Raw genomic sequence first — 21,107 nt, 5'->3', positions numbered from 1 at the left:
AGACCTCCACTCTGTTACCTCAGGAAGCAGCGGTCAACGCAACCTACCGCACCGGCACTGCCAGAAACTAGCTGATCCCAGGAGGAGTCTCTGGGGAGGAATTAAAGGGGGCACCTAAAGGGAACCGAGGGGATCGCATCCAAGAGCTCCAAACAGAGAATGTGCCATTCTAGACACCCGAGGGGCAGGAAATGCACTTCGAGGACTCCCTCAAAGTGTCTGTGTCAGTGAGATGTGACCAGCCCTGGCGTGGAGGATGGTCACTGGAGGGAAGGTGATAGAGGAAACTTGAGGCAAAGCCATCTGCTCTTTCTAAAGCAGGGGTGAGGAACCTAAGGCTCAGGGGCCGGATGCATCCCCTGGCTTGCCTGGATCCAGCCCCCGAGACTCAGGGCTCTCCCCCCCAAACGTTGGGAAGCCTTTGCTGGGGTTCCAGCCCCCTCCCACCCACATTGTTCCCGCGGGGCTGTAGCACACAAAATGGACTAGCCTGGGCCCTACAAGGCTCTGGTGTGCGAGGGGAATGTGGGGAGTGTGCAAGGGGAATGCGGTGAGTGTGCAAGGGGAATGAGGCGAGTGTGTGAGGGGAATGAGGTGAGTGTGAGAGGGCAATGTGGGGAGTGTGCAAGGGGAATGAGGTGTGTATGCAAGGGGAATGAGGTGAGTGTGCAAGGGGAATGAGGTGAGTGTGCGAGGGGAATGAGGCATGTGTGTGGAATGAGGTGAGTGTGAGAGGGCAATGTGGGGAGTGTGCGAGGGGAATGAGGCGAGTGAGAGGACAATGTGGGGAGTGTGCGAGGGGAATGAGGCGAGTGTGCGAGGGGAATGAGGTGAGTGTGCGAGGGGAATGAGGCGAGTGAGAGGGAAATGTGGGGAGTGTGCGAGGGGAATGAGGCGAGTGTGAGAGGGGAATGAGGTGAGTGTGCGAGGGGAATGAGGCGAGTGAGAGGGCAATGTGCGGAGTGTGTGAGGGGAATGAGGCGAGTGTGCGAGGGGAATGAAGTGAGTGTGCAAGGGGAATGAAGTGAGTGTGCAAGGGGAATGTGGGGAGTGTCTTTCTGCTTCTCAGTCAGGGGCCACATCAGTGCAGATTCGTTTTTCTTTTTTTTTATTTGCTTCTCATTTGCATGCGGCCCCCGACTGATTTCTTTGCGGGTCAGCAGCCCCGACCCAAAACAGCCCCCCGTCCCGTTCTAAAGCATGAAGGGACCTGGAACAGTCACCTCATCCTGCTTCAGTTTTACACCCCAGCCCCTATTTTCTCAGACTGACCTGTTTGACTCGGTACCTGCCGGATGGGAATCCAATCGCGCCGCCGAGGGGCTCCAAGTGCGCGCAGCCAGGAAGCTCACAAGAGCAGTTAGTGACCTCACACAGAGAGGCGTCCTGTTCTGCAGCCTTTCAAATAATGGCTTGTGGGACGGAGACTGAATGATACCAAAAAAAATCCTCTAATCCCATCCGCCAGCTGCGATTGCCTTTGGTAAGCAAATCATGGTGGCCCCTCTGAGCATGCTTGGACCCTGCCGGTCTTGCACCTACCTAGGGCTTCATTAGCATTCACAGAGTTTACCCTTCTATGTGCCTAATCCTCCGGACTCAGGATTTGCAACCCCCAGAGAGATTGGAGCTGGGCTTTTAAAGACACAGAGGCAGAGGCTGGAAAACAGAAGGTGAGAGGCTCTGCTGAAAGCGGCCCTGACCTGACAGCAGTGTTCCCTATACGCTGGGCACATGTGTGGCCGCTCACGAGAGATTTATAATGCTGCCCTGCTGATGAGCAGCGCGCCCACAGCTGCATTTTAGTTTCTCCTGGGGGTGCACATACACACGTGCTTCGGTGCACGTAACAAAATCGATTCCGCACACCGGTGGGGAAAAAAATCTGCACGTGGATGGAAAAGATTAGAGGGAACATTGCCTGACAGGATTCCATTCGGCGGGAGACGACAGCTTCCATTTCCCCCGTGCAATCCAAACCCCACAGCTGCATTGGAAAGCACTGAACAAATGAGATGAATGATCTACCCCTAGGCTTACATCAGGCTTGAGTTGGGACCTCCAGAGGTACCGCATGAGCTGCAGTGTCCAGGCCTCAGACCTTGGAACATCCTCTCCAGATCAACACAGAAGGGGACCTATGACACTCCTTCCCCAATGAGTTACACAAACACTGGCCAAGTGCACCACCCCCATTCCTGGGCCTGTGCACTGGACATGGTTAGCGCAGCTCCAATCATCTTGCCTCCAGGCCTCAAAACGTCTCTGCTTTATCCATTCCCCATGGTGGTTTTGTAATGAATGGATGTGCTGCACTGGTAACCCGTTGGCTACGTCTAGACTGGCATGATTTTCCAGAAATGCTTTTAATGGAAAAGTTTTCCGTTAAAAGCATTTTCAGAAAAGCACTTTTTGTGGAAAAGAGTCCGTGGTCAATCTAGACGCGCTTTTCTGCAAAAAAACCCCGATCGCCATTTTCACAATCGGGGCTTTTTTTGCAGAAAACAAATCTCTGCTGTCTACACTGGCCCTTTTGCGCAAAAGTTTTTCAGAAAAAGACTTTTGCCCGAACGGGAGCAGCATAGTATTTCCGCAAAAACACTGATGATCTTACATGAGATCGTCAGTGCTTTTGCGGAAATTCAAGCGGCCAGTGTAGACAGCTGGCAAGTTTTTCCGGAAAAGCGGCCAGTCTAGACACAGCCACGTGGTGTGTGACTCTTTATCTCCCTCTAGTGGCTCATCCCTGGACGAGGATAAAGTCTACTACCAAGGCAAGCTCATGGAATTACTCCTTCAGCTCTGCTGCTAGGGACTCATGCTTTGTAGCCCTTTCCTTCTGCAGCTGGTCTCCAGTCATGCCAGGCCTGTGTGCAGTGACGTTCTAGTCCCGATGCTCCTCCCGTTCACACTGGCGCACATCAGGAGCAACTCGGAGTGGAGTCACACCAGAAGAATCAGGGTTCAGCCTGCTCACTGTCGTGCGGTGCAGGATGGGGATGAATTGACTCCTCTCCCTTCCAGCTGCTGAGCTCCCACTGTAAGGCAAAATCTAGATGGGGCTGATGGGGAACGGTCACAGTCCACTGCCCCATAGCTACAGGGTGTAGTCTGGGCTCCCCACAGCCTCAGAAGAGCAGCCGTTGGAAAAATCCCCAAGGGTGCTCTACTAGTTACTTGACACGCTGGTAAGGCCACTGGCTCCCTTTACCTCTCTGAATCAATCCATCCCTGACCCCAGCTCCTCTTTCATTGACAACAGTGCAACCCTCTGGCTTTCAATGGGCTGACTCCCAGTTTACACCCAAAAGTAGAATCAGGCCCCCTATTTTTAACCTTTTCAGTGCTCACACATGCAAACTTGGGGCTTCGAAAGCATTTGCCATTGAAGGTTCTCAAAGTGCTGTCCAGACGTAGCCCCTCCTGTTCACAAGCCCAGTATGAGGTTATTCCACATAGGGGGAGCCTTGTGACTTTTTACACAACTTTGGGAGACTGGGCCTGTGTGCTCCTTGGTGCGCTCTGTGTTGTGTGTCCGGGTGTGTGCACCTCAGACCGGACCCACTTGGACAAACCACCAGGAACAAGCTTTATTCTGTAAAGAACATAGAACAGGATTCTAGTTCAGCAGCTTCCTCTCTGCATGCAGCCTACATGCTCCCAGCTCAGTCTGTGCTGGGAGCAGAGGGTACATCCTGGCAGGAACCAAGTTCTCCCAACAAGCCACACATTTGTAGTCCATAATTTGTAGTTCCCAGGGCTGCTCCTGAAGCCCACTGGAGCTTGGGCTACACAGACATACATTGGTGAGCTGCCAGTGAGTTACACCTGCCTGGGGTAATTCATTTTCCAAGTGGGGAAACCGAGGCCCAGAGCAGCAACATGACTTGCTCAAAATGCAGCAGTTCTGATTCCCTAATCCTTTGCTCCAAGAATAGCAAAAGCCCTGAGGTTCAGTCAGACTCTTTAATTCTGAGTCATCAGCAACTGTGTAATTAGCATCTGTCCTCAAGAGATTTCAAGTTTTTAATTAAAACATTTTTGGAATGAGTTTCGTGCTTCAATTTCCCTGGAAAACAGGGAAATTCTCAGAAAATCGAGAGCAGCTCAGATTGATCCACCCAAAGTTCCTCGTTAGAGAAGGGACTTCGTTATCCCTGGTCTGCTGAACAGCCATCACATAAAGAGCAAGAGGCAGAAGTAGTGCAGTATGGAAGTTCTAGAGGAGAACTCTTAACAACTAGGAAGCTGGCATCTTGACCCAGAGGGTACGTGTACATGGCAACTAGACAACCACAGCTCCGCAGCTGGCCCGTGCCAGCCAACTCAGGTGCACAGGGCTTGGACTGCAGGGCTGTTTTACTGCTGTGTACATGACTGGGCATGGGCCAGCCCTAGTTTTTCTTTTGCTATGTAGACTTACCCTAAGATACTTGGGCTGGATTCAGCACTGGTGGGCGTAGGAATCAATTAGCCCCCTAGTAACGTTTTTATTCTTTGGATGAACAGTAGCACCTGAAGCCCTCAACCAGGATCAGGGCTCCAGTGTGCGGGATGCTGTACGAACATGAAGTGATTAAGTTTTCAGATGATCCCAAGCTGAGAGGGGTTGCGAGTGCTTGGGAGGATAGAGTCATAATTCAAAACGATCCAGGCCAACTGGAGAAATGGTCTGAGGTAAACAGGATGAAGTTTAATAAGGACAAATGCAAAGTGCTCCACATAGGGAGGAACAATCAGTTTCACACGTACAGAATGGGAGTGGCTGTCTAGGAAAGAGCTTAAAAACAATGAATGGTCCTGCAGCACCTTAAAGACCGTGTTAGTCTGTAACGTGCTGCAGAACCATTAATTGTTTTTAAAGTTTTTTCAGTTACAGACTAACATGGCTCCCCTTCTGTGTCTAGGAAGGAGTATGGCAGAAAGAGATGTAGGGGTCATAGTGGACCACTAGCTAAATATGAATATGCCACTTGCAAAAAAACCAAACATGATTTTGGGATGTATTAGCAGAAGTGCTGTAAGCAAGACACAAGGGCTGTGTCTAGACTGGCCAGTTTTTCTGGAAAATCAGCCGCTTTTCCGGAAAAACTTGCCAGCTGTCTACACTGGCCGCTTGAATTTCCACAAAAGCACTGACTTCCTACTGTAAGAAATCAGTGCTTTTTGCTGAAATACTATGCTGCTCCCATTCGAGCAAAAGTCCCTTTTGCGCAAAACTTTTCCGCAAAAGGGCCAGTGTAGACAGCTGAGATTTGTTTTGCGCAAAAAAGCCCCGATCGCAAAAATGGCAATGGAGACTTTTTTGTGCAAAATCGCGTCTAGATTGGCCAAGTGCTTTTGCAGAAAAGCATCGGTGCCAATCTAGACGCTCTTTTCCGAAAATGCTTTTAACGGAAAACTTTTCCGTTAAAAGCATTTCCGGAAAATCATGCCAGTCTAGACGTAGCCAAGATGTCATTCTTCAGCTCTACTCTGCACTGATGAGGCCTCAGCTGGAGGACTGTGTCCAGTTCTGGGTGCCACATTTCAGGAAAGATGTGAACGAATTGGAGAAAGCCCAGAGAAGAGCAACAAACATGATTAAGAGTCTAGAAAATAGGACCTCTGAGGGAAGATTGAAAGAACTGAGTTTGTTTTGTTTGGAAAAGAGAAGACTGAGAGAAAAGAGAACGTAATAACAATTTTGAGTACATAAAAGGCTGTTACAAGGAGGAGGGAGAAAAATTATTCTCCTTAACCTCTAAGGATAGGACAAGAAGCAATGGGCTTAAATCTCAGTATGGGAGGTTTAGGTTGGACATTAGGAAAAACTAACCCAGTATCCTGTCTGCCGACAGTGGCCAATGCCGGGTGCTCCAGAAGGAATGAACAGGACGAACAGGGAATCCACACACGATCTCTCCCCTGTAGACCATTCCCAGCGTCTGACAAACAGAGGCTGGGGACACTATCTCTGCCCCCAGAGATAATGAGGAGGAGGCTAATGGCCATTGATAGATCGATCCTGCATTAAAGTGGTCGTGTATTAGTAGCTGTTTCAATAAATGGGGAATCATCCGTTATACAGTCCAGCACATCAATCAGTTGATTATAACCATCAATAGACCCTTCTCACTGCCAGGTTTATAACCATCTAATATGCATGTAACTTCTAGTCCTCATTTATCTACTCATATAAACTATTAGAAAAGGAGCTTTAAATGGTGCCTACTTATAGAGTGTATATGACCGTATAAAAATAAGGTGCCGTTTGCTCAGCCTGAACTTCAGTAACATGTGATCCAGCGGACCAGGAGTCGAAAGACCTGGACTCCATTTCTGGCTCTCTCACTGATTTGCTGCATGACCGTGGCCAATTGTATGCCTCAGTTTCCCTATGTGTAAGAGACCCTTTGGCATTTTTTGTATAAGTGAGAATTTGTCCTCGTGTCCGTGGTGAAAAGAAATCCACCCTCTCCCCATGGGCAGTAGGTGAAGGTAGGGCTGGGAGAGGCAAGCCCCCCAGCCCCACCCCCAACCCTGCCCCTTCAGCCTAGGCCCTGCCCCCGAGCACCATGGGGATGGCATGCAGCCCCAGCCTCCCGCAGCACCATAGGGAAGGAGGAGGGCATGTGGCCCCAGCCTCCTGGCCCCAGAGCAGCAGAGAAGGCGGGCACTGGGGGCAGCGTGTGAGAAGGGCCATGCCTGGTAGTTTGGGAAGGCAATGCCTCCCCCCCCCCATGATACGCGCAGCCCCTACCTCCCACCACCTCTCCCCCAGTACTCAGTGCCATGCTCCACCCCACAGGTGAATGCATTTCAGTGGTGCTGTAAGCAGTTGGGCCGACAGACTTGCTGGGCCCCTGGGCAAGATGCGAGGGGACGCTCCATGACCCCAGAAGGGGTGAAGCCTTGGGCAAAAGGGGAGGCCTCTGCGCGGTCCGGAGCACATCACACCAGGCAGCCTTTAGCACTGCCCAGTGTGTGTCGGGCAAGGCTCCAAAAGCGATTTAAAGGGCCTGGCCACTGCTGCAGCAACAGTAACAGCAGCAGTTGAATTGCTCAGCCCCAAGGCAGCTGCCCAATTTCGTTACCTCTCTTCAGCAGGCCTGGCTGCAAGGTGCTTTAAGACGAAAGAGCTAAAAGTAAAATCGTACTAGAGAGGATCCCACGTCTAATTTGGCATGGCCAGTCACTCCTCATAACCGAAGGCATGTATAGTCACCGTCACACAACGGCAACGTTCAACAGACTCCGTCGGTCTTCCCCATTCGCTCTAAAACATCAGTCGTAATAATGTCGGCATGCTCGAGCGGTCTCCGATGGGCACGCCGGTGCAGAAAGAAATGAAATAAGCCGGCACGGCCCACCCACGCGTCACTGTTCTCCAGACCAAATACGAACTCTGAAATCTGCAGCCCGATTCCTGCAAAGTCCCGGACACAGCAGCTTTAAACAACACGGCACTAGGCAACCCAGAGGTCTGTTGAGAATATAATTAGCCTGAACACAGTGACAAGCTGCAGATGTCAGGTGAACACCTTGAGTTCCCATTTCAGGGCCTGCACTGGATGACTGCAAACCCCTAGCATGAGGAGCTGGAAGCAGACATCTCATAAGCCAGGGAGCAGTGTGCTCAGAGCAACTATAGAGCATTAGGGGAGCAAGCTTTCCTAGCAGCTGCAAGGCATAATCAGGACATGTGAAATTAGTGTCACCATGAAATGCAATCTGCCTGCACATGAAATGATAATGTCTTACATAACCGTGACATCAAGGGGACACATTTGCCGTGGGCCAGGCTATTAGCAAGAGCTGATCCCTGCTTAGTTTGATTTAGTGATCATTTTATCACAACATGCAGGCTTGTTTATGAAGGACAAGTAACAGCAGCCCTGGAACTCATGGGATCGTTCTACTGTTTCTGGGTCGGCCTCCTACAGGGATCCGCGCAGCTGCCAGCTCATTTACCGCAGTTGTCAGACGTGTCGCATACAGGCAGCCTCGAGCAGTAAAACCCAGCGCCCCTGGATTCCAGAACCGCCACCTCTCCCTTGAAGTGAGGCACAGAACACCGTTAACCAGCGGGTGTAATAAGCCTGCAGGAGCCCCTGGCTGGTAACACAGGGCGGTGTCCACACACATTGACCAGTTAATTACAACATGGCCTGTCAGCCGAGCCTGCCATCTGTTTGTGATGGGAGAATAGGACACACTGTAATGAGATTGACTCACTGCTGCGACGCCTCCTACTGGTCACACCAGGAATTAGAACATAAGACCATAAGAATGGCCATACTGGGTCAGACCAAAGGTCCATCCAGCCCAGTACCCTGTCTGCCGACAGTGCCCAATGCCAGGTGCCCCAGAGGGAGTGAATCGAACAGGCAATGATCAAGCGATCTCTCTCCTGCCATCCATCTCCACCCTCTGACAAACAGAGGCTAGGGACACCATTTCTTACCCATCCTGGCTAATAGCCATTAATGGACTTAACCTCCATGAATTTATCTAGTTCTCTTTTAAACCCTGTTCTAGTCCTAGACTTCACAACCTCCTCAGGCAAGGAGTTCCACAGATTGACTATGCGCTGTGTGAAGAAGAACTTCCTTTTATTTGTTTTAAACCTCCTGCCCATTAGTACTAAGCTCATGTACTAAGCTCCAGAGGTTCCAGATTCAATTTGGTCGACAGACGACTGGGGTCTGTCGGCATTCCATCAGCTTCTAGCAATCAGAGGCTAGGGACCCCATCCTTGCTCATCCTGACTAATAAGCATTGATGGACCTATCCTCCATGAACTTATGTAGTTCTTTTTAGAACCCTATTATAGTCCTGGCTTTCACAACATCCTCTGGCAAGGAGTTCCACAGTTTCTGCACCTTAGCAAGAAGCAAATCTACCTACAGCATATGCATGCACATAGAACCTACTACAATAGGGCCCTGATATAGCTGATCTGGGAGCAATAGTGGATCATAAGTGAAATATGAGTCAACAGTGTAAAACTGTTGCAAACAAAGCAAACATCATGTTGGGATGTATTAGCAGAAGTGCTGTAAGTAAGACACAAGAAGTAATTCTTCCACTCTCCCCCATGCTGATGAGGCCTCAACTGGAGTATTGTGTCCAGTTCTGGGGGGCACATTTCAGGAAAGACGTGGACAAATTGGAGAAGGTCTAGAGAAGACCAACAAAAATGATTAAAGGTCAAGAAAACATGACCTCGGAGGAAACTTTGAAAAAACTGGGCTTGTTTAGTCTGGAGAAGAGAAGACTGAGAAATGGCATGATAATGATTTTCCGAGCACATAAAAGGTCATTACAAGGAGAAGGGAGAAAAATTGTTCTTGTTAATCTCCGACAATAGGACAAGAAGCAATGGATGTAAATGGCAGCAAAGGCAAGTTAGGTTGGAAATCAGGAAAATCTTCCTGTCAGGGCAGTTGAACAGTGGAATAAATTGCCTAGGGAGGTTGTGGAATCTCCCTCTTTGGAGATTTTTAACAGCAGGATAGGCAAATCCCTGTCAGGGATGGTCTAGATAGGGGGTTGGCAATTTATGACTCATGATCCAGAGTCGCACACCCAACAAGGCTGGAGCCAGCCCCAGCTTCCCGTGGGGTTGGGGGGATGCTCCGAGGCTCCACGCCAGATCTGGCTTGCGGGGTAGCATGCGCGCACTGCTCCTCCCCTCCCCAGAGCAACGCGTGCGCTTCCTTATCCACCCTACCTTCCCCCGTGCTCCGGGGAGGCAGGACACGGGAACTGCACGGCCTCCCCCCTGCCTGGTGATCAGCTGAACGACTGCATCTGGCTGTCCTGGAGGTGGTGTGGGTGCACATTGAGCGTGCAGGGACTGGGTGGCACCTACTTGCTTTTTGCACCTGCGCTGCTCTCAGGCCATAAATAAAGACAATGCTGAAACCTTTTGTGTTGGAACCCCAGAAGTGTTAATCTGGCCTGAGACCTTGAACCTCCGTCCTGCCTATCCTACCCCCCACCATGGGGCTGGAGAACTCGGGGAGTCAGGTGTCTCAGTTGGGGGCCACATCAGTGAGGGTCGGAGGTTTCTGGAGCGGTTGTTTTTTTGCTTCTCACTTGTGCGGTCCTGGCTGCTTTTCCTGTGGGACAGTGACCCAAAAAAGGTTCCCCACCCCTGCCATAAAGAAAGAGAATGCTGCAACTTTTTGTGCTGGACATCATATTTTACTTTATTTAAAAATGAAGCCTGGCCAACAAGCCCCCAACTGGCTGCATCATAATAACACTTCTGTTCTCCCCGCACCTCAGCCCCAAGCCCATCATACACCTGAATCCCCTACCCTGATCCCCTCTAACCCCTACATCCCCATACTCTTGCAACCCCAAATCCTCTGCTATAACACTCCTGCATCCCCATATCCCCAGACCCCTGCCATAACACTCCTGTACCCCCCCCCCCCCACACACACACACACCCCAGACCTGTGCCCTGAGCCCATCATAAATCCAACCCCGCCTGACCTGGGCCCCTCATACTCCCACAACCCCAAACTCTTGCACCCTCACATCCCCAAACTCCTGCACCCCCACATCCCCAGTCCCCTGCCATAAGACTCCTACACCACCCCCAGACCTGTGCTCTGAGCCCATCATACACCCAAACCCTCTGCTCTGAGCCCCCATACACCCCAATCCAGACTCCTGCACCCCCATATCCCCAGCCCCTGCCATAAGATTGACAGAAGACAATCTGAATGCCTGCATGTAGGTGGATTTGACCGGTTATGATGTAAACTTCAAAGAAATGTGCAAAAAGATGCAACAGCGGAAGTCCCATTAAATAAAGTCTGTGAGTACAATGTTTCATTTATGCTATTATTAATCATGATGTCAGTTATGAGTAATACTACATTGTATATTTCCAGTCATGCAAATGGGCTTTCTGACATGGCTCTTTATTGACCACCTGTTCCGAATTTTGATGTAGTTTCCCTAGGCTCTTTGGTTTGAAAAGGTTGCCACAATGCGGTGTCCCGTAAGAGGTGTCGTTTTCCCATGGAAGGAGTGCCCTGGTCCCCCGACCCATGGAGAGCAGGAGGGGTTCTTCCCTCCCTGAACAGCAAGCTAGGACTGACTGGCACAACAGTCAGCCAGAACTGCACCCAGCAGACCCTAATGCGCCTCATATCAAGGCCCATTTATGATGCTGTGGAAGCATAAAATGAGTGGAAACAGCCCCCTCCCCATCCCACTCAGGTTCCCTGTCATTTTTTCCCCACCCATGTGTGGAATACATTTTGTTATGTGCACCAAGGCATGTGTGAATGTGCAGAAACACATGCTAGGGCTGCTCTGCTAATCAGCTGGGCGGCATTTGAATCTCTCCTGAGTGGCCACCCAAACACTCAGCTTACAAGGAACACTACACCCCAGTAAGTCCCCCCCTCCTTCCTGGTCACTAGCCCTGCTCTCAGGCTCCCAGTAGGGCGGGGGAGAGATCCTGCGTGTGCAGCAGTGTGCTGTTTTACAGCAATGTTCTGCTTCCCATGGCCTTATGGGGCTACAGGAAGGGAAGGGAGAGTTAGAATAGCCCTTGGGGTGCTCTAAGTTAAGGCCCTTTATAGTTCCCAAGTACAGAAAGTACAACGGTGACCTAAAGCCACCATAACCCCAAGCAGAGGAACAATGCTGGAGACCCTGGTGCTGCAAATGGTTGCTTCCCAAGGGCTCCTGCACATAAGTGATTCCGTTTCCACGTCAGTTTCATCCATCTGTCAGTTTCATGTTGAGTTTCCCCTGAAAAACCACCCATGGCTCCAGGCTGGCCCAAGAACCAGCAGAAGATCTGGGAGCAGCAAACCCTTCCAGTCTCAGCTGGAATGTGAGTTAAGGCTGCCCTCCTCCCCCCGAACTAGCACTCCCCCTTTGCTCATGATGGTGCGGTCTCTGCACAAACTCCCCACAGACCCTAGCTAAATCCCCCCCCCCCCCCCCCCAGAACCAGGGATGGGAAAGTCCCATCAGACCATGGCCATGCCTGGCACCACAGGGTATCCTGTGCTCTGCCCAGTCTGGTCTCTGACACCATCCATCGTCTCCCCTGAGACAGCTCTACAGCCTAGCCCAGCTCACAGACAAGCAGCTTTTTCTGACAGTCCAAACATTTCCCTTTTCTTACGGGTGTAAGATCGATCACCAAGGTACCTGTGCCGATAATCTCCTGCCCAGCAAGCACAACGTTCTTCCAAACAGCAGATGGAAATACCTTGGGTTTTTTTTAACCCCTTCACCTCTGATTTGTTTTGCATTTGTGGGTCTGAAGAGCAATGCTTTACTGACACGCCACGCTCTAGGGCTAGAGGGAGAAAGGGCCAGGAAAACTTGACTGCTGCAATCTTATTGTTTCTCACATGCCTCAACCAGACAAACATTTCTGAACATGAGAAAAAAAATCCAGGAGTTGCCAAACTATCTCTAGAACATCTCCCTTTGGCCTAAGGTGCAAGGCAAGCAAAAAAAGAGAAGGAGTCCTTTCTCCTTTCACCTTCCTCCTCGCCTCTCCCACATCCCCCTGCTATGTGTTGCCACTCACAAGCAGCTACAGCTCCCCCGGTACCTGTCATTGCGGCTCTCGAGGGCCGAGTTCACACTGCAAGCTGGTGGACAGGTCTCAAAGTTCAGTCCAGCCTAGCCAGGGTGGGGGTGTCTCTCTCGCTCTCCCCACAGTCTCGCTGGCAAGTCCCGAGAAAGCCACCGACGCACAATCCGTCAGGAGGAGATCCCAGCTTGGAAGAGTGAGCCGCAGAAGAAGAGCTAGAAACGGTTGAATTAAGTTACTTTGTGCGTCGGCTGCCTCGTTCTTTCCCAAGTCACGCAGACAGCCCCAGACGCGCAGTTTCCTTTTTAAACAGGAGCGATGAGTAATAAGCCCTGCCCAAAGCACAGCCAAGAGAACAGTGACTTTCAGCTGGATCGCAGCGGAGAGCCAGCTGTGGGGTGGCGAAGCCTACAGCTTTCCTTCAGGCACTTTGAACCTCCTGGAGGACAGCCGTCTGGAAGGATAAAATCGTCATTTGTCCTGACCAACAGGTGACTGGCACGCAGAGGGAGCTGAGACTGGAAGGAGAGGGAGGAAGGGGCCTAGATCTCTCCTTTGTCAGACAGGTTCCTCCCTGGTCTAGCGGCTCCTTCCTTCCTTCCCCCCTCTTTCTCACAGTTGTTTCCATGGACACCAGTAGCTGCCACAGAAACCGCAGCAGGGACTTCAGACATCAAAAAATCCACCCCTCCCGTCTGTCTATTGCTCTCTCCTTCCTGCCGAAAAGAGAGGAGCTTCCCACTGAAGTCTGCAAGAGTTTTTCCAGTAGACTTTTGCAGGAGCAAGACTGCCCCCCGTAATCTATCTAGCAGAAACAAGGAAGAGGGATGCCCTCACATACACACACACAGACACACATGCTGATGAGAAACAGGAACAGGAAACCTCACATTTCTTGGAGGGGAAGTGGGGGTGGACACATATGACCCATAACTGAGCTGAGCAGAATTGTCAGGTGGGGCCCGGGAAGGAAAGCAACAGAGCTTCCAATTGGTGGAGAGATTATTTTGTGATTGACCACAGTGCGATACCATTGAGGGTTTCTCACCTCTCATGACATTGCCCAGTGCTGGCTTTTGGAACAGTGGGGATAGACTCAGACTTTAAGCCAGAAGGGACCATTTTGTGCCCAATCTAACCTACTTATCATAGTCCAACGAGCTTCATCCGTCCACCATTATTCCCTCTAAACTGAGCACTTGGGCAGCTGCCCAGAACAAATTAAAATGCCACCCAGCTGATTAGCAGAGAGCACACAGCTGGCAGCAGCCAGCTGCAAGTGTGTCTACTGGTGGTGCACATCCACACATGCCTCGGTGCACGTAACAAAATGCATTCTGCCCATGGATGGAAAAAATGAGAGGGAACATTGCTCACCTACCTCTGTAAGGGTATGTCTACACTACCCTCCTAATTCGAACTAGGAGGGTAATGTAGGCATACCGCACTTGCAAATGAAGCCTGGGATTTGAATTTCCCAGGCTTCATTTGCATGAAGCCGGCCGGCGCCATTTTTAAATGCCGGCAGTTCGAACCCCGTGCCGCGCGGCTACACGCGGCACGGAGTAGCTAGTTCGGATTAGGCTTCCTAATCCGAACTAGCTGTACTCCTCATTCCACGAGGAAACACAAGTCAGCCAACTCAGCCCCTCAGTCATTCGAGGCAAAGAAATCAAATTCTATACCACCTACTGCAGGAAGGTCTTTTTGAACGACACCTTTGAAACCATTTATTAGTTCCCTAAATAGAAGAATTAGAGGACACCAAATGAAATTAATGGGTAGCAGGTTTAAAACTAATAAAAGAAAGTTCTTCTTCACACAGCGTGTAGTCAACCTGTGGAACTCCTTGCCAGAGGAGGCTGTGAAGGCTAGGACTATAATAGAGTTTAAAGAGAAGCTAGATAATTTCAGGGAGGTTAGGTCCATAAAAGGCTATTAGCCAGGGGATAAAATGGTGTCCTTGGCCTCTGTTTGTCAGAGGCTGAAGAGGGATGGCAGGAGACAAATTGCTTGATCATTGTCTTCAGTCCACCCTCTCTGGGGCACCTGGTGCTGGCCACTGTCGGCAGGACAGGATACTGGGCTAGATGGACCTTTGGTCTGACCCAGTACGGCCGTTCTTATGTTCTTAAGGCTCTGCATGGCCATTAACGATTCTACCCAGCTTTCCGCAGGAGCAACATTTGCTCAGTGTCTGAACCTTACACTCTCCTCTCCCAAGTGTGTTCTGTGCCTGGCTATTATGCTGCACGGCAGAGGTAACTGCACTTCACTAGTGCCCTGTGTGCACAGAGACAGGAAAAGAAATCTGATATGTGGCGTAGGGGGTTAATTTCAAGACTATCTGGGACTTCTCCAAGAGTGAGTTCTGGTCTCGCTCGGCTAGAGGCAGTTAAATCTTTACCAGTGCAAAGGAAGAACTGTATCCCGCTTCTCCTCTGATGTGCTTCAGGCGCTAGCAGGTTGCCCTGGAACAGGGTCCTGGTTTTTAAATGTATTTACCGTTTAGAAGCTGCCCTCAATTATTACTGCACCCGTTTTAAGGCACTCGCCCCTTGAAACAGAACAAAAAGTTTTCCGTGATTTACAGCTGCAGGCCACAATAATGACATTGACGAGAAGATGTGTCTTCAGTAACCAGTAAACAGCTGAAGGGCATGTGATTTGTAAGCCTGCACATACTGGACTAGATGCTTAGCTGGGGCATCCATGTTGCTTAACCAAAGAGAATGAAGTTACACCGATTCACATCAGCCGTCGCGCTGACTCCACCCTCTGTCAATGATTCAGTATCAAAAGGATGGGCGATGAGGGACTGCAGTCATTTTAGAGATGATATCTGGTTTCTAGTCATTGTTTTGGTCCACCCTGCTCGCCTTGAGTCTCACTTTAATTGCAAAATGCAATCCAGCAGAAACAGGCCTCAATGGGGCCCATGCATAGTTGTCAAGTGTCCATCAGGGATGAGTTGGAGGTCACCTCTTTGCTCTTTCTCCTTGTGTCCCAGTACAGGACGGTGCTTGCCAGAACTTGCTTGAAGGATTTCAGAAGGTCCATTGAAAACTCCCAGTTTAACAGCAGCAGGTTTTTTTAATGAAATGAAGCAGAGCTCACACAAATCATTGTACCTGCATATTTACTCTGCATGCACAAAAAGGCTCACATGGTCCAAGATGAAAATCTGCCATTCGGAAAGCAGAACACAATTATCTAATCTGTAGTCTTACAGCTCATTAGGCTGGCCAAACAGTTACATCTGCCCGTGGAAAGGAATACCTTCTTCCCAATGTGTTTGCCTTCCCGGCCAGTAGCCATTTACAAATATTGACCAAGCCAATCGGAACATACTGTGGGCAGACGTGTAGGTCTCACTATTGGACAAAACACTGAATTCAACTTTCTTGACTTTTGTCACTGTCTTTCCACGAGTAGGTTGCAATGAACAGCTCCTTCGCATGCATAGATTTGGGGTAGGAATCAACATCTTCTATTGTCAGTGTCAGAAGGAAAGGAACGAATTTGGGATGATATTCCATGAGCTATGGCTCAGTCTCCTCTTTTCCGGATTGCCCTTTGTGATCTTAGTGCCTCTGTCAATTTCCTCGTTGGGTAAGATGTGTGCTGTGTTTTCGGGAAAGGCCTTTGTGGTCGGTGCAAATTTCAACACACCAGGAGTGAAAGTAACTTACATTTCTTACAAGTACTGTCTTGTCACAACCCACCCTCCCTTGAGGGGGGGAGGCTTACATTGGGAGGGGGGTTGTCGATATAACAGTACTGTTAGAAATGTAAGTGTGGGGTGGAGTGCAGGGGGCTCAGGCAGAGGTTTGGGGGATTTAGTGGTGAGTGCAGGGGAGGCAAGGGTGCCATTTCAGGGGCTGGTGGAGGCTGTAGCCGCACTTACCTGGTCTGTGTGTGTTTTTTCTTGTTTGCTGTGACTAGGGAGCAAGGGGAAAGTGCACAGTGTGCTGCATCCCTCTTGATTCCAGCTGCCCAGGAGAGGGGCAGAGGAGGAATGCAGCAGGCTTTGCACTTTCCCCTTGCTCCCTAGCCACAGGAAGCAGGTATGGACAGCTGCAGCCTCACATCTTTGAAATGGGGGGAGGGGACTCGGGACTGGGGCAGTCTTGGGGTTGGCACCCCAGCCAGCCCTCAACCTGCCTGACTGCCTGCTGCTAGGCATAGCAGCCTGTAGGAAGCCAGGAGCCGGGCTGGGAGTACCCCAGCTGGCCAGCTTCTTGTGGAAGCACTTTCATCTCATAGTAGCTGGATGCAAATGCAGAGACATACTCTGTACTACTGCGTGTCATGAAGCAACCACTCTCCTTTCTTCAATCAGCCAGGAGGCTACCGGTGGTTTCTCACCACGTTGGAGACTTCACCTCCCCGTTACTTGTGTGGCTGTATCTCCAGTGAGGATGGCTAACTTTACAGCCCAAGGAGCAAGTTACACCTGTCCTCTTTTTTAGATTTCTCATTTTCCAAAGACTCAGCCATCATCTATTTCTTCCTAGGATATGGCCTCTCCTCCTTAATTCTGGCCCAGAACAGAAGGAAAGGAAAAAGGCTATGGGCACTTCAGACAGAGTGGAGGTTTAACAGACTAAGGCAGTGAGAAACATGCAGTTTTGAGACAGCTCCACGTAAGAGCCCCTGTACTGGTATTTGCTCACTAAAGGCAAAAGTTACCCTGCAAGGGTGTGTCTAGACTACATGCCTCCGTCGACGGAGGCATGTAGATTAGCCAGATCGGCAGAGGGAAATGAAGCTGTGATTAAAATAATCACGGCTTCATTTAAATTTAAATGGCTGCCCCGCTTTGCCGATCAGCTGTTTGTCGGCAGATCGGGGCAGTCTGGATGCGACGCGCCGACAAAGAAGCCTTTCTTGATCGGCACAGGTAAACCTGGTTTCACGAGGCATACCTGTGCCGATCAAGAAAGGCTTCTTTGTCGGCGCGTCGCGTCCAGACTGCCCCGATCTGCCGACAAACAGCTGATCGGCAGAGCGGGGCAGCCATTTAAATTTAAATGAAGCCGCGATTATTTTAATCGCGGCTTCATTTCCCTCTGCCGATCTGGCTAATCTACATGCCTCCGTCGACGGAGGCATGTAGTTTAGACGTACCCCAAAGGATCAGCACAGGAGCACTGAAATTCCTCTTCAACTAGGTCTCACATGTGTCTAGCCTCTGGTGCTGGCCCACAACAGCAAGGCAAGAGCTAGAAAAGGTGGCTTTGTAGAGATGACCCTGAAGAGCAGCAGCATCTCTTGTGAATGTAGGGGACAGGTTATATTTTAAGTGCCTGAGAGGAGGAAAGGGAAGTGGTCAAGTGCTCCCACAGACTGCCCGAGGTCTGAGTGTCATCTGGGCTTTAGAGAGACTGCAGGAAGTGGCTTCCTGTTTCTAAGGCCTTGACTATGTTGGACTGTAGCCATCTATGTGGCTGAAGTGATGTTAGCTACACGAACGCAACCTCCTACGGTAGCCTCAGTGCACTGGCCTGGACTGTAATTGGGACACATGCACTGAGTTCACACTAGATAGCTCCACTGGGGATGCAGCACAAGTGGCTAAAATTACCAGTGTGCTATAGCGTCTACCCCCAGCACAGCTAAGCTGTGTCTAGACTGGCCAGTTTTTCTGGAAAATGAGCCGCTTTTCCAGAAAAACTTGCCAGCTGTCCACACTGGCCGCTTGAATTTCCGCAAAAGCACTGACGATCTCATGTAAGATTGTCAGTGTTCTTGTGGAAATACTGTGCTGCTCCCATTCGGGCAAAAGTCCTTTTGTGCAAAAGGGCCAGTGTAAGCAGCTCAAATTTGTTTTCCGCAAAAAAGCCCCGATGGCGAAAATGGCGATCGGGGCTTTTTTGCAGAAAAGCGCGTCTAGATTGGCACGGACGCTTTTCTGCAAAAAGTGCTTTTGCGGAAAAGCGTCCGTGCCAATCTAGACGCTCTTTTCCGAAAATGCGTTTAATGGAAAACTTTTCCGTTAAAAGCATTTCCGGAAAATCATGCCAGTCTAGACGTAGCCCTATGGTGGTGCAGCTAGGCTGGAATAACCCTGTAGTGTAGACAGGAGGGGCCAATGTAGGAACACCAGCGCCCCAAATGATGTTAGCTGCGTCAGTGCCAGATACATTCTTCCATCGACATAGCTGTGTCACACTGGGAGCTAGGTTGGCAAAACCGTCTGTCAGAAGCGTGGAGATTTTAATGTATACTCAGAAGAAGGTAGGTAGGTTGATTAAATGTAGACATAAGAGCAGCCCTACTGGGCCAGATCATAGGACCTTCTAGCCCAGTGTCCTGTCTGCCAACAGTGGTCAATGCCAGGTGCCCCAGAAGGAATGAACAGAAGCAGTAACCATCACTGATCCATCTCTTGGTACCCATTCCCAGCTTCTGGCAAACAGGTTAGAGACACCATCCCCTCCCAACCTGGCTAATAGCCGTTGATGGCCCTACCCTCCATGAAATGATCTAGTATTTCTTTGAACCCTGTTATAGTTTTGGCCTTCACAACATCCCCTGGCAAAGAGTTGTGTGAAGAAATACGACCTTTGTTGGTTTTAAACCGGATTCTTACTATTTCATTTTATGACCCCTAGTTCTTGTGTTATGAGGAATAAGTAACACTTCCTTATTTGCTTTCTCCCCACCCGTCATGATAAGAACATAGGAAAGACCAGACTGGGTCAGGCCATCTAGCTCCATATCCTGTCTTCTCACAGTGGCCAATGCCAGGTGTCCCAGAGGGAATGAACAGACTAGGCAATCATCAAGTGATCCATCCTTTTCATATCCTCTTTGTTGTCTCTTTTCCAAGCTGAAAAGTCCCAGTCTTATTCATCTCTCTTCAGAAGGCAGCCATTCCGTATCCCAAATCATTGTTGTTACCCTCTTCTGAACCTTTTCCGTTTCCAATATATCTTTTTTGAAACGGGGTGACCACACCTGCACACAGTACTCAAGATGTGGACCTACCTTGGATTTATATAGAAGAAATACAGGCAGTCCCCGGGTTACGTACAAGATAGGGACTGTAGGTTTGTTCTTAAGTTGAATTTGTATGTAAGTCGGAACTGGTACATATTGTAGGGGAAACTCTAGCCAAACATTTCTCCAGAGCTCAGTTTTATTCTCCCACACCTCACTTCCCTCAGTCCTTTATTCTCAAGCTGAGGTGTCTGCTGAGAAAAGCCGCTCCGCATCTCCCTGGTCTGCTGGGGGGGCGCTAGCTTCGCGTCTCCCTGGTCTGCTGGGGGGAAGCAGCTAGTGCGGGGTTGCCTCACCCCGTTTGTAAGTAGGGATCCGATATAAGTCAGATCCATGTAACCTGGGGACTGCCTGTATTGTATTTTCTGTCTTATCATCAGGGCTCGACAAACTATAAAATCTACTCGCCCGCGGCACGCACATGCGCAATGCGGGTCTTGTGCATGTGCAGTACGGGGCTGGCAAGTGGTTTTCGCCGCCGTTTGTCAAGCCCTGTTTATCATCTATCCCTTTTTCAACGATTCCCAACATCCTGTTTGCTATTTTGATTGCTACTGCATATTGATTGGGTGTTTTCCGAGAACTATCCTCAATGACTCCGAGATCTCTTCCTTGAGCGGTAACAACTAATTTAGGCGCCATTGTTTTAGATGCATAGTTGGGATTGTGATTCCCAAAAGTGAATTATTTTGCATTTATCAACATTGCATTTCATCACATTTTGTTGTCCAGACATCCAAAATTGTGAGATCTGTTTGTAGCTCTTCACAGGCTGTTTGGGACCAAATTTGCCACCTCAGTGTTCACCCCTTTTTCCAGATCATTTATAAATATGTTGAGCAGGACTGGTCCCAGAACAGACCCCTAGAGGACAAAGCCCAAGGCTTTCAAGCTACAGATTCAGCCTCTTTGGTGGATCTGTTTACAGTAAGGCTGCTGCCTGTGCTATCATTCTATCTGTCGGTGCAGGGGAGACGCGGAGCTGGTCTACACTGAAAAGTTACCTTTGCTCATCTACATCTCTCAGGGGTGGGAAAATTCTACATGCCTGCGATATCGATATAATGACCTATCCCCTGGTATAGACAGTGCCACTTGGACAGAAGAATTCTTCCACTGACCTTGCTACTGCCTCTAAGAGAGGTGGATTAATCACTGTGACAGGAAAACTCCTCCCATTGCTGTCACGTCTACCCTGAAGTCCTATAGTGGTGTACAACGGCACTGCCACTGTGTCTCTGCAGCTATTTAAATGTAGATGTAGCCTCATGCTGTCTCTGACCTGGGCTTCATTCCACCTCCAAATAAAGGGATGACCCCATCTACAGTGTAGGATGGAAGTGAGGTGGGCACAAGTCTCTCGTTTGTCCCATTGTGCTCTGGTCAGACTAGATAATCACAGCAGTGTGTCCTGAAACAGGAATCGTAGAACTGGAAGGAATCTCGAAAGGCCATCAAGACCAGACCCCTGCACTCATGGCAGGACCAACCACCTCTTTTTAATGAGCAAAGAATTTTAACCAGTGAGGTTCGAGTC

General features: G+C 49.9%; 1 protein-coding gene across 1 annotated transcript in view; it reads right to left on the bottom strand.

Annotated features, from left to right (window-relative positions):
- The window catches only part of EFR3B (EFR3 homolog B), a 161,313-nt gene extending 147,926 nt beyond the window's left edge, over window positions 1-13,387 (bottom strand). Inside the window, exon 1 of the mRNA XM_006116729.5 lies at window positions 12,584-13,387. Coding sequence (XP_006116791.2) covers window positions 12,584-12,590 — 7 coding nt within the window. The 5' untranslated portion in view covers window positions 12,591-13,387. The remainder of the gene's footprint in view (window positions 1-12,583) is intronic.
- Window positions 13,388-21,107: the final 7,720 nt, after the last annotated feature.

This window comes from Pelodiscus sinensis, chromosome 3, assembly GCF_052426305.1.
Source record: "Pelodiscus sinensis isolate ZL-2025 chromosome 3, ASM5242630v1, whole genome shotgun sequence".
Taxonomy (NCBI): domain Eukaryota; kingdom Metazoa; phylum Chordata; order Testudines; family Trionychidae; genus Pelodiscus; species Pelodiscus sinensis.
Note: the sequence above shows the minus strand (reverse complement) of the source record. Positions and strands in the feature narration are given on the sequence as shown.